General features: G+C 41.8%; 1 protein-coding gene across 1 annotated transcript in view; it reads right to left on the bottom strand.

Moving 5' to 3' along the window:
* LOC135898858 (NF-X1-type zinc finger protein NFXL1-like) overlaps positions 1-16,313 on the bottom strand; it is a 62,033-nt gene that overhangs the window by 18,296 nt on the left and 27,424 nt on the right. The window contains exons 12-15 of the mRNA XM_065428027.2: positions 15,899-16,019; positions 11,915-12,074; positions 7,085-7,198; positions 1,406-1,537 (exon numbers count right to left, since the gene is read on the bottom strand). Of these exons, the coding sequence (XP_065284099.2) occupies positions 1,406-1,537; positions 7,085-7,198; positions 11,915-12,074; positions 15,899-16,019 (527 nt within the window). The remainder of the gene's footprint in view (positions 1-1,405; positions 1,538-7,084; positions 7,199-11,914; positions 12,075-15,898; positions 16,020-16,313) is intronic.

The raw sequence follows: 16,313 nt of genomic DNA, 5'->3' as shown, positions 1-16,313 counted from the left end.
CTGTGTGTCTGTGTCTTTGGTGTGCTGCCGCCTTTTCAAATATGTACCAACAAGCCCAATTCACCACTGTAAAAAGTTAGGGGGTTAAGGCTACTGCGCAGACAGCAGCAATAGAGAGAATACATTTATAGCGCACACTAAAACACTGGATCCGAAATAGTGGATCTCTCGGGATCCAAATCCACTTTCAACAACCTTTTGTATTAACAAAATTGTGAAAATAAATTTAACTAGGAATTATTAATCCATGAACCCTCTGAAGGTTTTTGCCATACATGTACGGCGGCGGTTTTCTGTCCCGCAAGGTCTTTGCCGTACGAGTATGGTTTTGACCCTCCGTTTGAAATTTCGTGCGATAGTAACGATGTGTGCTCACTGGGAAGTGCTGCCACCTCTTACGACTTACAAGAAGCGTTTGAAATTTGTGCTACCTTCTTGGGGAGATAAGCAGAACTGATTTCTAGCTTCAGCACGTCATGCAGACTGCAGCGACACCCCTTTTGCAGTTTCGGTTTTGCCGCGTGATCGCAATAGAGGCACCCGAAACGTCATTTTTCTCTTTGTCAGCATGCTCTCGCAGGTGCGGCGGAAGTCGATTTCTATCTTGATTGGCGCTGCTCTTAGCTTGTTTATCACCACCGCTCACGAGGTATTCTCGCTCTCTGTGGCAAAGCGCTTACGCGAGAGAGTGCCTCAGACCTCTGCCCAAGGCAGCCGCACGGAGAGATGTCATGTGTGCGCCAACACAACTAGTCGCTCCAAGAGGAGAACAGACACGCATTTTAGGCGTGCAGACTGCGATAAGGCACTGTGCGTAGACCCGTGTTTCAAGGAGTACCACACTCTGAAATACTAGTGAACATGTTGCAGTTCTGAGTCATGCCGACATCAAAATACTGTTCCTAATTTTTTTTTACTATTTATTCCCGACTTTATACATTTTGTACATTCAAGATCTGCAATAAAGTAATTTGACCACCTGGGAAAGTTTTTTTCCAAAATAATTCGACCCTCAAAGGGTTAAAGGCAATCACATTTTTGGTACATTCGACTGATTTCTACTGCATTTCAACTAGGTTCGCAGAGACGTGGGGCCTTCTTGAAATTGGAGTCAGAGAAAGCCGAACCAAGCTGATGTTCAGCTTCTCCCAGAGCAATGCAACAAAATATGTGATCAGGATATTCTGTACAATTTCGGTCACCCTCCCAGAGTGAAGGCGAGAGCCCCTTCAAGTGCTCCGAGCTGGAGCGCAGCCCTTTGAAATAAGCCAGATAAATTTGCTTCGAGTGCGCGATCTGACCAGCCAAATGTAAACCACACCGCGAGAGCGCTCTAAAGTAACCAGTCAAAGGAGCTAATAACAACCATTAGCATCACGTTTTTGATGGTCTCTTTCTGTCATACCTGTGAATCATTGGGTGCTCCTTCGACTTCATGGCACTCCATGGCACAAGTGTGGTTACCACAGGCTAAGGAACGACCACAGGGCTTCCCGCACGAGTATGACCGCAGCTCTGAACAGGGGAATGTGCTAATCTGCACAAATGAAAGCATCTGTGTTAGTTAAATAAACCCTAAAACTATATTGATAAATGGATAAACCCTGAAGCTATATTGATGAATGGATTATTGCAATGAGAAATGCACGAACGTATTAATTTGGCTAATTTTCAACAACCTGTAGCTATTCTTTTACGCATTCACTGTGATGTGGGCCACAGGTGGGTCACGGCACTTATTCCTCCTGTGTGGCTGTACACTGCTTTCCTGCAGGATGCAAGTGAAGTCAATCAGTCAATATATCAAACACTATTTATTTCTGCTTCCATTGTCAGAGGGCTACAGAAGAAAAGGCCGTAGTTTGATGAGCTTTTGAGCCCTAGACAGTTGGACAGTGGTATAAAATCAAGTCTGGAAGGACAGGAAAACTGACTTCAATAAAGATTATACAGGCATAACAACAGTAAGCAGAAGGACAACCAGTCTTAACCTCGTAAGTGTTTTGGACGAGCTCAGCCTTTTTACAGATTTAGAACAATAGCATCTTCCACTGACAGCTTGCATGTGAGTGGCGTGTGCAAATTAAGAGCGCCGCTCAACTCTCACTGAAATTGGGAGCGGAAGTGATGCACTAGAGTTTTGGTGTTAGACCAAAGAGGAAGACTTGTCGCCCCTTCAACCAAAAGTGAAGATTTGGAAAGCAAAGACGACAATGGCTTGGCCCAACAATGATGCAGCATGGACGCTGACAGCTCCCCTCAGGATCTGGAGGGGGGTTGTCGTGTAAGAATACATGAAAAACTTTCTTCAGTGAAGAACTTTGCTTTGCAGGATAGTTGATTTTGAAACAGGCTACATTAAAGCATTCTTCCTAATTTCTAACTGTATCGCTTGTGACAATCGCAAGTACAGTCAACTACAAAATTTTACAGAACACGAAATCTAAGAAAAACTTGAATATCTGCACGGCCTCACAACACAGCTTAGTATTCACTCTTACAGACTCAACCCGTATATGTGAACAACATTGTGATGTTCTGTTTTGCTGACTACTGTTACAGGCTATTTGGAAATTGAATGTTTTTTGAGGTCCCGTGGTCCGTAAACTTTTGTGGTTGACTGTACATATAGTATATTGCATAGTGAAAAGGTTAAATGAGGTTTTCTACACTTAAAACACAAAACAAACTGATTGAAAGCTTTAGAAGGGTTTTCGATGGATGGAAGTTTGAAAATGAGTAGGGGTGTACGAATAGTGATTTTTGAGATCGAATCAAATATGAATAGAATAGCGTGAGAGGTGACTTGAACCGAACACCGAACACTTTTTGAATAATAAACAGCCATTACCACCATTAATGTAAAATGATGTTCATATCCTATTATCTTCTTAAAGTTAGGAAGTTACATAGTACATTATGAAGTGTTGTTTATTAAAGATGCAAATCAAGCATTAGAAGCAAACATCAGTGTTTTTAGCATGCATGGAACTCTTTAGAAAGTGCAAACAATTGCTGTATAGTCTGTAAAGTATGGCTACCTAAGCAATGCAACCTGCTCCATTGTGCAAGTTCTCGTGTTTTGTGTCTATACTACGCCCGCTGGGGTGAAAATACACAGTGCTATTGCTCCAATTTTATATTTAACTGTGCGCAGTTAACATTCTGAAATATTCTAAAAAGTATCAGAAAAATATTTGCACTTATGCATAATGACTATTCGACTAAAAGACCAAATCGAAAAGACTACCATTCGATTGGTTACTCGAAAGTTTCGAATATTCACACACCCTTAGAATAAGCCCCCACCCCCTCCCCAAGAAAAGAAAAGAAAAAAAGAAAAGAAGGTCACTTTTGGCCAAATAATAACACTTAAGGAGTTAGCAAGAAAGAAAAAAATTATAAGTGCCTACAATGTGCCAAAATACAGAAATTTCAGGCTTATTAAGATAGAGAACACGTAATCAGAGTAAGATGAAAAGCAACAAAAGTACATGTTTGCATTTACAAGAAAAGAATAAGTACTGCACAATAATGGCCATATTGTGAAATGACAGCTAAGTTAAGCATCACTACATGTACCTATATTAAAGCCCGCAAATGCAATGGTGTTGAGCAGCTTAGATAAATAGTGTTTCAGTACCTGTGAGCCTAGTTGTGAGCGTTATGTGCTAGTGGAAAAATATTGTAATGTGTGAAAAGACACAGATGAAAGAGGCTATTTACAGGCTATTTACACTGGAGCCAGACAGCCAGGCCAACCCTCGCTCACGCTAAGGGCAGCAACCAACTTCGTCGTTCTCGCGGCGGCCCGTCTCTTGAGCATCGCTTGATAATATCGTAATAATATCTTATACGACATAAAGGGTATGATGGTGTGTGAAAGGTGAGTGAAGCTGTACCAGAAATAATTTAAATGTTGCGTCTGAGTTCTTGTTTGTAGCGAAGCAAAAGACAGACATCATAGAGGTTTGGGTATGTTTGTATTAAGAAAAATCTCTGAAGGGGAGCAGTCTCCACGAAGATTAAATATGATTCTTAGGGCTTTCTTTTAAAGAATACAGTTTATTAAGGCTCGTATAGGCAGCAGTTCCTCAAACAAGGTGACAGTAATGAAGATGTGACATGAGTAATGATTGAAAGGGAAGAAGTTTCACATTGGTAGGAAAAGATTTTCCATGGTGATGTAAACTACCAACATTAAGAGCAACCTTCAAGGCTGATGTAATCAACATGCGTATCCCACAGTAGCTTAACATGTGTATGCCTCAGTAGACCATCTGAAGGTACTAAGATAGGCTACAAAGTCTTCACTAGAAATCAAAGGAGAAGCAAAATTTTTGTTGCTTCTAATTTGATACATTGTGGTGCTATCCTTCTGCAGTTTCAGGAAGTTCAAAAAAAGCACAGCTCCCTGGTGACTCACTCGTGGGTCAAGACACACCAGAGAAATATGACAAGCGACCCACCGGTGGATCATCACGCACAGGAATTGGGGCTTCAAAAGTTTTTGCTGCAGTGAGTGTGCTAATATTGCAAGCTATCATGAAATATTCATGAGACAGCATAACACGGGATACTGTCTATGTCTAAATGATTCTCTTAGATATGAAAAATAGTTTAAGGGCACTTTTATGTATCACCAACTAAATGTCATTAACTGTGCATGCACTATTGTGACTTTACTCATGCCCTGTCTCATAGCAATTAGATAGGTATTACAAGTCCTATTTCACAAGCAGATAATGTTACAGGCTCTGTTCAACAAACTCCAAAGATGTTTGGTTCAGATATAATACAAAGCTCAGTTACATTCTCAAACTAAATTGACAATTATCCTGTTATGTGATTATTTGTTAATACTGGTCAGTTATTAGATAAGTTCAGTCATAAGTGCATTTGGCTAATGTCACCATCACATGCTGATATCTAGTCACGACGATGCACTCTTCCAATACTGTATAAAAAAGCCACCAGGCTTTTTATAGTACTGACAGGAAATGTCTGTCATGTCTTTATTGCTTTATTGGAAAGTCGTCAACACAGTAATTACACTACAGAGCTCCAAATGCCCAAGATCGCAACAAGTAATAATTCATGTTACATTTTAATGGAACCATTTCAATATGCGTGCAAAGAGCAATACAGCTTCGGACGTGAAAAAGAAGGCTCATCATGTCCTCGAAACTTGTAGCGATCTCGTGGTACCAGATACTACTGGTGTGTACGCACACACTATGGCCATCCTGCTGCCATAGTGTGTTTTCATTCAGCATTTGACGAGACAAAATAAGAGGCATGATTATGCCTAATTATGCCTAATTATGCCCAATTATGCTAATTATGCCTACGAGACAGGAAGACAGCAGTATGCCTGAGAGAGCATGCAGGTGTTGGGGATATTCTGACTGAGATTAAGATGTAGAATGCACAGAACAGATAACATATTAGTATGTTTGAAATAAAGGAACGGGCTCCAAGGAAAGGCAATCGCAGCCAAGTACGGTGTTGGTGGGGTTGTGCAGGGTTCCACGATCGTAAAAGCAAAGATGTTGAAAAGGAACAATACTTCATTCGAGGGGAGAACGTGCCCTGCATTTTCAAGAAAAGAGCACAATTGGCAGGGCCAATTTGACAGATTTCGACGATGCAGTCATTTCATGGCCTTCAAACACCACACTGAGCTGACTGGCGAGATCAACCACCATGGTTGCTCAGTGGCTATGGTGTTGGGCTGCTGAGCACAAGGTCGCGGGATCGAATCCCGGCCACAGGAGTCACATTTCGATGGAGGCGAAATGTGAAAACACCCGTGTACTTAGATTTAGGTGTGCGTTCAAGAACCCCAGGTGGTCGAAATTTCCGAGTCCTCCACTACGGTGTGCCTCATAATCAGTAAGTGGTGTTGGCCCGTAAAACTCCATAATTGTTTATTTTTTTTTGACTGGCGAGCTTTTAAGTTGTTTGTGATACTGCGCGGCTCCCAACTCCACTTTAGGCGACGTGTTGGGTCTCCTTTTTCCTGTCCAAAGCTGTGCAGCGCTCGATGCATGCTTAGAACGGTTTGTTTCAAAGGTGCTGCAATTAAATATTTGAGGTCATCTTGAGTATTTATTATGTAGTCCACAGCTACTCAATGCAGTCGATTTCTGTTAATTTAACCGTGATAGACGGACAAAATTAATTGCATTATCGGGTGGGTCGAATTAAAAAAGATGCATAAGAAATGTCCAAACACACCGCCGATTCATTTGGCAGTATTTGGAAGAACACGCCCCCGAGTCAATTGCACACCCAGTTTCTATGTACCCAAAGTAGAAAATTAACTTAAAAACGACCACTAAAGCTCCCAAACAAAATAAATATCTAATGGGCACCCGATTCTTTAGCAAGAAAATTATGTGTTGCACAATGACGGCCAGTATTCTAAAGTCAACATCGCCACTGTACGTTTGTATTATGCGGTAAAGCATATGAACGCTGCAAAGGAGGTTTTGGTTCTGTATCCGATAGCACCGCGCATGCAATTTACGGACCAATTTTCTTGGGAAAAAAAAGGCGCGTGTTAGAATTGGATAAATAGTTTAATCAGACATTATGAGCTACGATTATAGCTTGCAAATCTCCCTAGGACAGGCCGAAAATAGGCATTTTTAATGAGAGATGACTTGTGTTCAACGCACTGTTCCCGAAGCTCCACCGATACAGACACTGCCACTAAAGAATCGGTACAGGGGTCACCATACGGGTCAGGCACATGGGTGCTGAACAGACAAGTTCAGTTTATCTGGCAAAAGCCAATTTTAGAATCTAAATAACAAAAAATTGTGCCCATAGAAATGCAGGGACTTTCAGTCAAGATCAAATTAACTGAGAAATCCCCGATCCATAATAACATTTAAAGCTATGCTCAGTGCTGCATTTCTTACTGTCTCCATACTCGGCTTACTGTAGTGTTGCTGGAACGGCCACTGGCTGAAATCAACTTACATAATTTGATGAACTCAAATGCTAAAGCACTAAACTTGTCTCAATGCAAGAAACACAACCACAGCACTATTTACATAATAAAAGCTGTTCTTACAGAATGTTTGCCACGGCAAGCCAGTTGCATGGGCACAGTACACGGCGGGCAGGATTGAGAGACCAATTCCATCCGAATTGCAGCCAAAGGTTCCCACGGTCCAACACGTTGACCCTTAAAAAAATTGGAATCGCTGTTTATACAACTTGCTCACAGTGGGTGTTTGGAGACTCCATGCCACAGCGCTCAGCTGAACTAAACCTTTTGTCAAATAATCTTTCAATATAATGATATTTCTTTTATATCAGTACAAGCTGATGAAAGAAGCGAGACAAAAATAAAGCAAAAGAAATTTGGAGGATGCTTAAGCTTCGCCTTTAAGAGGGCAACGCGATAGCATTAAAAGATCCGTGACTGCTTCTTACGCTTGCCAGCAACTGGAGTATATGTAACCATAATGTTTACCAGGAAGCTGTGCACGAAGGCGGGCTTTCTGATAGAAACGTGACCTATTGCATGGGCCGCGATGCGACGGAGGCATGCGCCAGCTGGAGGTATTGCAAGGAACCGGGTACACCACTCCGCGGACCCCAGAACGTCCGCGCGGCAGCCCACGCAAATGGCGGACGCCGCGGCTGGTTTGTGAATGGTAGAAACGCTGGAAAAGGTGTTTCTTTGACTTTTCGCATAACAGAATTATGTTTTCTCGTATACTCAAATTACAGACCGAGAGCTATCACATCTGCAGGTTATTTGCAAGTCACAGTTTACGATTTTTCCACGTACTTTAGCTTGAGAAATTCAATTAACTAGTTCAGTGAATTCCTTGCATCACGTGGAGGGCCTGGGTACGGGTGGTACGAAAATCTTTTTTGCCAAAATGACGTACAACGCCGACACTGGATTTTCTGCTACACGGACTCCTTAACGCTATCACATCAAAAAAAGAAAGCTTGACATGGGTCTCGCCCATTTTACATTAGGCGAGATAGCACCAACACTGTATATACATCTTACACTCAATGTACCAAAGTTACTTTACCTAATTAGAAATGAACCTAGGAGAACTAAAACAAGTACTTCAGCTAACCTTGTACAGCCTCCTGCATATATACATCGTGCGGGCATCAACCACATCCTATATTAGTGCCTTCCAATGATAAAAATCAGCGAGACCAGAGCAGTAAGCATAGGTGCCCAAAGCACTCTCCAGTGCAAGCATCTGCTACGCTGTTCCCGTAAGTACGATGCACGCCTATATCATAGTGTGCTTGTGCTGTATAGTAAAACATGCAGGAGGCTGTACACGCTATAAACAGATGTGTACAAGACACGTACCCAAAGCACTTACGCAAGATTTGATACAACAAGTAGAATGAAGATATGTAGACAGAAGAATTGGGACAACACTTGCAGTGTCAGCATAATGTCACAAGTAAATTAAATATCAGTAGTGAAAGAATAGAAATGATGATCAAAGGAGGAGGAGGCAGTGAACCGGCTCAACGTCTCCTAGTTAACGTACAGGGCCGCAACGGCATGCAACCCGAAACTGTCTAAGAAGGCAAAGAAACAGGATGTTGGAAACGCTGGTTGCATTCATTCTTTTTTTCTGGAAAGCATGGTTTGAATTTGGAGCAATAGCCCTCGTAGATGAGGTCATGTCACATTATGCATACGTGTGCAAGTTATATGGAGGTGTTGACAGGGATTACACTGAAAAAAAGAGCCATAAATGACAACAGTTAGGTATTCTAGCACAATGAGGAAGGTAATGATGGGGATAAACACATGGAATGTGCAGAAGAGATCCAAACATTGGGGATAATGTAATAAAGCATACGTAGCCATGGCTGCGCATACACGAACCACGCATGTCCGCTGTCACTGTGCGCACCCAGTCTTGGAAGTCAAGTAATCTCAATTTTCAGAGACATGTTGAACAGGGAGGCAGCAAATGCATTCGCTCTCCTCTGTTTGCACTCTCAATCATGCCATCACTGTGAGAGCGAGTGTTCGCGGTCAACGATTGAGATCTGATCATGTTTGCCTGTGTGTATGTGGCATAATGCTTTCTAATTTAATTAAACAAACAATGTTTGCTGTCATTTATATGGCTGACAAAACTACTAACATTACTTTGTGTAGCTCTGCATTATTTTATTGTTATTACCAATGCTTCGCCTTGAGTAAAACTGCAACTTTCTTGCGATTTCCTCCTTTTTCTACTGCCTGATAATTCGGAAATTTTTAGAGCCTCTTCAAGGCGAGAAAAATCCTGTGATGACTGTACTTTCTTTAAATAAAAGGTTGAATTTCAATATAACAAACTTTAGATAGAACGAAATGAGGTGCCAATTTTACCAATTTTGTTATATCAGGTTTTTTTCATTATATTGAGGTTTAACTTGCAATTTTTTTCCCTCTACATCCTTCTCATCTTTGCAATGAAGCTTTCACGCATGTACATAACATACCACAACATATTGTACCAAACTTAGCAGAGAAGGATGCTAGGTGCAAAAGCACATTCACAGTTGTGGTGCAATTTTACACAATTTTGTGAAGCAAACCAGAGCTTACCATACACATATGTATTTTGATAGAAAGTTCAATCTTGTTTTAACAATGTTTTACAAATACCTTTGTTCTATCCAATATTCATTACAAGCATACAGGCTAATATACCAAGAAAAGCAAGAAACAAAGAAAAAAACAAGAAAAAGAGAAGAATGAGAACACGACCAGGCGTAGGCCAAAGAAATGCAAGCGTGCTGTCTCTGACGGGCCAGCAAGGGATATTCTCCAAATTTTGATGGCTTGTCAACAGCTTGCCATGTCAATACGTTGCAGCGAAACAATAAGTTACATTTGGGATAAGAATTATCCCAAATAAGAATTAGGGATAAGATTTAATGTAGAATACCTTAATAACTTGCGATTCGCTGATGACATTGCCTTGCTTAGTAACTCAGGGGACCAATTGCAATGCATGCTCACTGACCTGGAGAGGCAAAGCCGAAGGGTGGGTCTAAAAATGAATCTGCAGAAAACTAAAGTAATGTTTAACAGTCTCGGAAGAGAACAGCAGTTTACGATAGGTAGTGAGGCACTGGAAGTGGTAAGGGAATACATCTACTTAGGACAGGTAGTGACTGCGGATCCGGATCATGAGACTGAAATAATCAGAAGAATAAGAATGGGCTGGGGTGCGTTTGGCAGGCATTCTCAGATCGTGAACAGCAGGTTGCCATTATCCCTCAAGAGAAAAGTATATAACAGCTGTGTCTTACCAGTACTCACGTACGGAGCAGAAACATGGAGGCTTACGAAAGGGGTTCTACTTAAATTGAGGACGGCGCAACGAGCTATGGAAAGAAGAATGATAGGTGTAACGTTAAGGGGTAAGAAAAGAGCAGATTGGGTGAGGGAACAAACGCGAGTTTCTGATAACTTAGTTGAAATCAAGAAAAAGAAATGGGCATGGGCTGGACATGTAATGAGGAGGGAAGATAACCGATGGTCATTAAGGGTTACGGACTGGATTCCAAGGGAAAGGAAGCGTAGCAGAGGGTGGCACAAAGTTAGGTGGGCGGATGAGATTAAAAAGTTTGCAGGGACAACATGGCCACAATTAGTACATGACCGGGGTAGTTGGAAAAGTATGGGAGAGGCCTTTGCCCTGCAGTGGGCGTAATCAGGCTGATGATGATGATGATGAATAAGTTACATATATGCACTTCACATTGTCATTAACATGCAGCTGTATGATCACTACGATAACAGCATCGTTCCCATTCACTCGCTGGCTGTGGTCCAACCAAGCCAAACCATTGGCCAAAACATGTCCATTCATCCATAATGTGCCATGTCAAATTGCTGTTAGTGAGTACAGCTGCCAACCAATTTTTCCGACACTGAAGGAGCGATATGCAAACTTGAACTCCGCTACTACAGCCACCAGTCTAGCATGTGCGCGTAACCTCACACTAAATCATCTATGTTCTATCAGTATGAACACATTGACAGCAGGTTTTCCACAAGGCTTACTGCCAGTAACTGCACTGGCTCTAAGCAAGTTTTCATCACAGCCGAAGTGCCCAGGCCACTATGCCTAACCAGTGCCATCAAAGTGCACACAAAGTTGCACTTTTATGCTGTGCTGACATGGCGGCAACTTTGTTCATGGCTGCTGTGTTACCAGCATCTTGTGCACAGATTATGTCTCACACGGATTATGTCCAAAGAGCTATGTGGCACAGAGTGCAGTATCCTTAATTTTAATTGTTGTTATACATTGGTTTTAGTGGTAGGTGAAAATGCCAAAAGAAAGTCCAAATAATCACGCAGCTGTGAAAAATCAGTTGGTGACAGGGTCATTTGTTCTACTGAAATAAATATTTAGAGCCACATGAAAACAAAAATTTTCTTTGCTATAACTGATATCAGCTTCGATATCGCATCTGACATTGACACTGTGTCGAATCTCACATTTTTGGTTTTGTTATAGCACTATAATATCTCAATGAAATAAAACATGATTAATCAAATTTTAGATTTGCCATATAAATGTTCACTATAACGAGGTTCGACTGTACATACATTTGAACAACTGGGTATAGGCTTCCCAAACAAGTGAGCGTGTAAACACTGCTATGCTGATCTCAAGCCTGGAGACAAAACCACTTCTATATAAGCCACATGGAAACAACTCCTAACTTTATGCTTTTGCACAATATAATTACCACATATATACAACAGCTATAACCACATGCATCCACATGCACACGCACACACATTTTCAGAAAAAATAAATGTGTTTTAAAACATAATGTATGGATCAAGATACTTTATACACATTCCCCAAATGACAATTGCAATAGAACAAACCTGCTTGGGTACAATTTTGGTCCAGACAGCCAAGTGGCAGCGAGCCTTGCATATGTGGCCGCACTTTAGTGTGCGGTTGCACTTCTGGGTGCAAGGCGGGCAACGACCGTCATGACAGAAATGTGGGTCTCGCTTCTCATGATTGCACTCTGGAGGGATGCTGAAGATGCCACACACAAAACAAAAATGTCAGTGTGGATTCCTTTCAAAGACAAAGCACTTAAGTGAACGACTATGAACTGAACTTTGAACTTTATTGTATAACCATACGACATACAGATGACACTAACATGGACAAAAGCCACTTTCAACTTCACTGAGTTTGTGTCTGCTATCAGCAATTGGCAACGCACACATGTAAAACTATCCAAATGTTATACATGCGAAATATGTCTATTCAAAGAAAGTATGGGTTTATTAATAGCATCATTTGAAGTAGCAGCAAACAATGACAATAATAGATAACTAAATAAATAATGCTAGTTATGTACCATGTGTCCCAGCTAACATTAGCCAAGGTGTTTAAAAAAATTAAGTAAGAAAAATTGAAGACACGGTGCAAGATACGAATGTAACACCTGCAGTGTTCGGTCGGCAGACTTCTGACAAGCGAACACCATAGGACTTAAAATCGTACTTTGTAGTTTTTTTTTTTTCATCTTATTTTTTCGTTGAACAGCTTGGCTAGCTTAGCTGGGACACCCTATGGAACTATACAAAATAAAACATAAAACACTAGCTAGCTTACATCACCTTCCATTTGAAAAGAACATCAATGAGAATACATAACCAAATACATAACAGCACTTGAGTAAATCACACTCTTAAAAGTTTACACCCTTTGGGTCATATATTGTCCCGCAACAATAATCGCCATCTGTGTTGTCCACATTTCCTTTCTTTAGTGCTGCGAGCGCGGTACTCCTAAGTCACCAACAGCTTGCACGTTATCAGCGTGACACAGCATTCTCGATAGGAAAGTGGTGAGCGCAGAGTTTTCAAGAAAGGAAACGCAAGCAAGGCAGACGATGATTATTGTTGTGGGACAAGATATGCCCCAAAGGTTGTCAACTTTTTAAGAGTGCATGCTTTACATAATAAAGGAATAGTAATACAGAAAGATAAGCCACTCTCAAATCTCTTGAAGTGTCTACCAGTTCAAACGCTATTTTTCTTTCTTGAATGTGGCAGGAAAAACTGCCACATGCTGCTACAATCATGGAGAATCCATTTTCAAAAGACAAATCATGTGGTGCAGCATAAGCTCTAGTGTCAACATGAAACAAGTGGCAGTAAAATTCAGCTATTTAGAGCAAAACCCGACTTATAAAGTTGAAGATACTACATTGCAACTCACAACACTATGATAATGGGTCTTTTCAATCCTTGTCTCAGTAGTATGTGTTGCTGGGCTCATTGGTTGATACTGAACAATTTCAGGCCATACGTGTTATGGCCTGAAATTGTTCAGTCGAATCTTGTAGGCAGAAAACTGTGGCTAAGCCCCAGCAGTTATGCAATAAAGAAACGGCGGCTAAAAATGTCACACTTTTGATTTTCACGTAAAAAAAAATTAAGCTATCATGTATAAAAGCTAAACCTTATAGAATTATTGCTATGCAATTTATTTGTGTCCTCACATGGACAACTGCTCATAAAGTTTCTTTTTAATGCAGTACCTGTAAAAGAGCAGAATTACTTCGCAATTAAAGGGACACTAAAGGCAAATATTAAGTCAATGTAAGTCGTAGATTGAGAACGTCTAAGGCATCAATATTATCGTGAACAGAGCTTCAGTAATAGAGAAATTTACGTAAATGCAGGACACAATTTAAGACTCCCCTGGGACATTCAAGTACTAGCCCAATGACGTAGGCACTCTTCATTATATAATTCTTCCACTAGCACTCAACCCCTCATAATAAAAAGATATTTCAATTGCATTATAAGACGGAAGAAAATGCTACTCGTCCAGTTCTATTCGATTTTTAGAAAAAAGAACTCATTCGTCAAAAGGTTTCCCTTTTGCTCGACTCTGCAGCGCCTGCGCTATTGCATTTCAATAATTTCGTTATCGCGAAGTGCTGCGCTGGTTTAGCTGGCTCGCAAAACTTTCACGAACTGCAAGTAGCAGAGAATGCCATGTCTATGTGATGTTGCAGGATACCTGAACAGTCCACGTCACTTGGCTGTAGTCTCTAGAATACGTGACCAAGAACAGCTGCAGGCAGCAAATCCAATGCACTGCCTTGGCTCAGTTCTCCAAGGCCGTACTTTTGCGTTTTGCGCAAAGGAATGTAGCACTATCTGTTGGGCGCTGTTTTACTCATTGACAGCAGTGAAAGGCGGTGATGGTGTATGCAACGTCACCCCTCCTCCCTTGGGGGCGAGCGATTTGAATTGCACCAAAGGTATGCGGACCCTTCAGACACAATTTTCTCTTAAATGAAGTCTTTTCTCGGCATGAAACAAATGCTGCGAAGTTTGTGGAATGGTATTCTTACAGTCAATTTTGACTTAGTATTTGCCTTGAATGTTCCTTTAACCATGCAGCCTGCAATTGGTGAATGTACTCTGCACCTGAGCTTAGGCCATTACGAAATGCACTCAACTCCAAACCCGACACATGGGCAATGAACTAGTTGATCCTTCCTACACATAACATGTGTTTTCTGAAAGCTCTCAAGGGCAGGTGTGCAGCGTGCACCTGTCACGCCATCCATGACAACGACTTACCTCTGCATGAATGTACCCTCAGTTTTCTATCTTTTCTCTTTTTCATGCTACAGTCGAATCTCATTAATTCAAACATGCATAATTCGAACTTCCGCTTTATTCGAACTGACACTGTGGTCTTGTAAACGTTATGTGCAGTCCATTGGGCGAAAACACCCAGTAATTCAAACGTGCAAGTATTAGCGACGATTAATTCGAACATACCACGCTCCAACAATGCTCTCAGCAACGCGCCAAATCATGTAGTGGCACCTCCTACCAGCATTGGTCTTACCCCACCATAGAGGAAAAGCTTAGGAGAGACCCCTCAATGCAGCACTCAAAGTAAAAAAAGCACACACACACACACACACACACACACACACACACACACACACACACACACACACACACACACAAAACCACAACAGTAACGGAAATTTTACTTTCTTTTAAATGGCAAAGTCGCTGTTTCTGTGTGGCGCTGTAATGCCCTAGCCGCACTAGCAGCAAAATTCGCGTGGCGGGAGGGATCAGTCTTGGACCGATTTTTCACGGCTGACTGCCGAGGGCAAGTGACCCGTGAGCGGAGACAGAGGGCAGAGGTAATTAGCGCCATCCATCAAGTTAAAAGAAAAGCAAATCCACTTCCCTCCCACCCTTCCTCACAACTACGCACCCCTCGCCCACCTTCTCAACTCTCTCGTAACTCCCTCACCTTTGACGGTCTACGCGCATATCGGCCTCGGCGCTGCTGCCGCCTGCTCTGCCAGTCCGGTGCCTGCTTTTTCCTTGAAGTTTCGTTTTCTGCCGTTATAGAGAAGCGAGCGATGGCTGGCACGGGTAGTTTCTTAGTCCTCGCTTGCTATGTGCTTGCACACCGCAGTAGTTCATGACTTGCACCCTCCGTACATCGTGCTACGGTGCACAAATACTTCAAAAACAATTCCTTCGAACAAATTTTTCGGCCCCTTCAAGTTCGAACAATTGAGATTCAGCTGTATAACCCACTTCACACCTGTGCTTTTGCACGTTAACCGACAAGCACAGCATCTTTCATTAACAGAGGATTCCAATCACAGGCAGTCACTTTCTTTATTTTACTTCTTTTCTGTCATTGCATGAAACAAGTTGCGCCTTCATACAAAGGCATGTCTGAGAGAGGGATGAAGAGGCTGAATCCAACACCTTTGATATGGGAAATAGTTTTTTGTTAGCAGCTGTTTACATTAAAATTGAAAGACAAGCAACAATAAAATTCTAACTGACCTGCAGGGCTGATGACAGGCAGGTGCCTTGGTCATTCGCTCCCGTCCACAAGGCACAGCTACCTTGGTTGCCTTGCATCGACAAGTCAGTTCCACCTTCTCGTTGCATGGATAGCAGGGACCTAAAGCCCAGAGGGCCAGCAACATTGTATGCCATACACATTTCTCTGCTAAGTTTTCATGTTCCAGAGAATGCAATAAGACCAGGGTTCTTGCAACAACACACTCATTCGGCTGTGGCTATTACTACTACAAAGGAAAGGTAAAGCAGGGTTCTCAGAATAGAGAGTTTACCTAGACAATTTTTACTTGACTACCATCTAAAAAAAGTTTGCACCTTCTGGCACTTAACTTGTTCCCAAACAATAATCGTCATCTTTCTTGCGTGCCTTCCCTTTCTTTAAAGCACTGCACAC

The sequence above is a fragment of the Dermacentor albipictus genome, chromosome 3, assembly GCF_038994185.2.
Source record: "Dermacentor albipictus isolate Rhodes 1998 colony chromosome 3, USDA_Dalb.pri_finalv2, whole genome shotgun sequence".
Classification (NCBI taxonomy): Eukaryota; Metazoa; Arthropoda; class Arachnida; order Ixodida; family Ixodidae; genus Dermacentor; species Dermacentor albipictus.
Note: the sequence above shows the minus strand (reverse complement) of the source record. Positions and strands in the feature narration are given on the sequence as shown.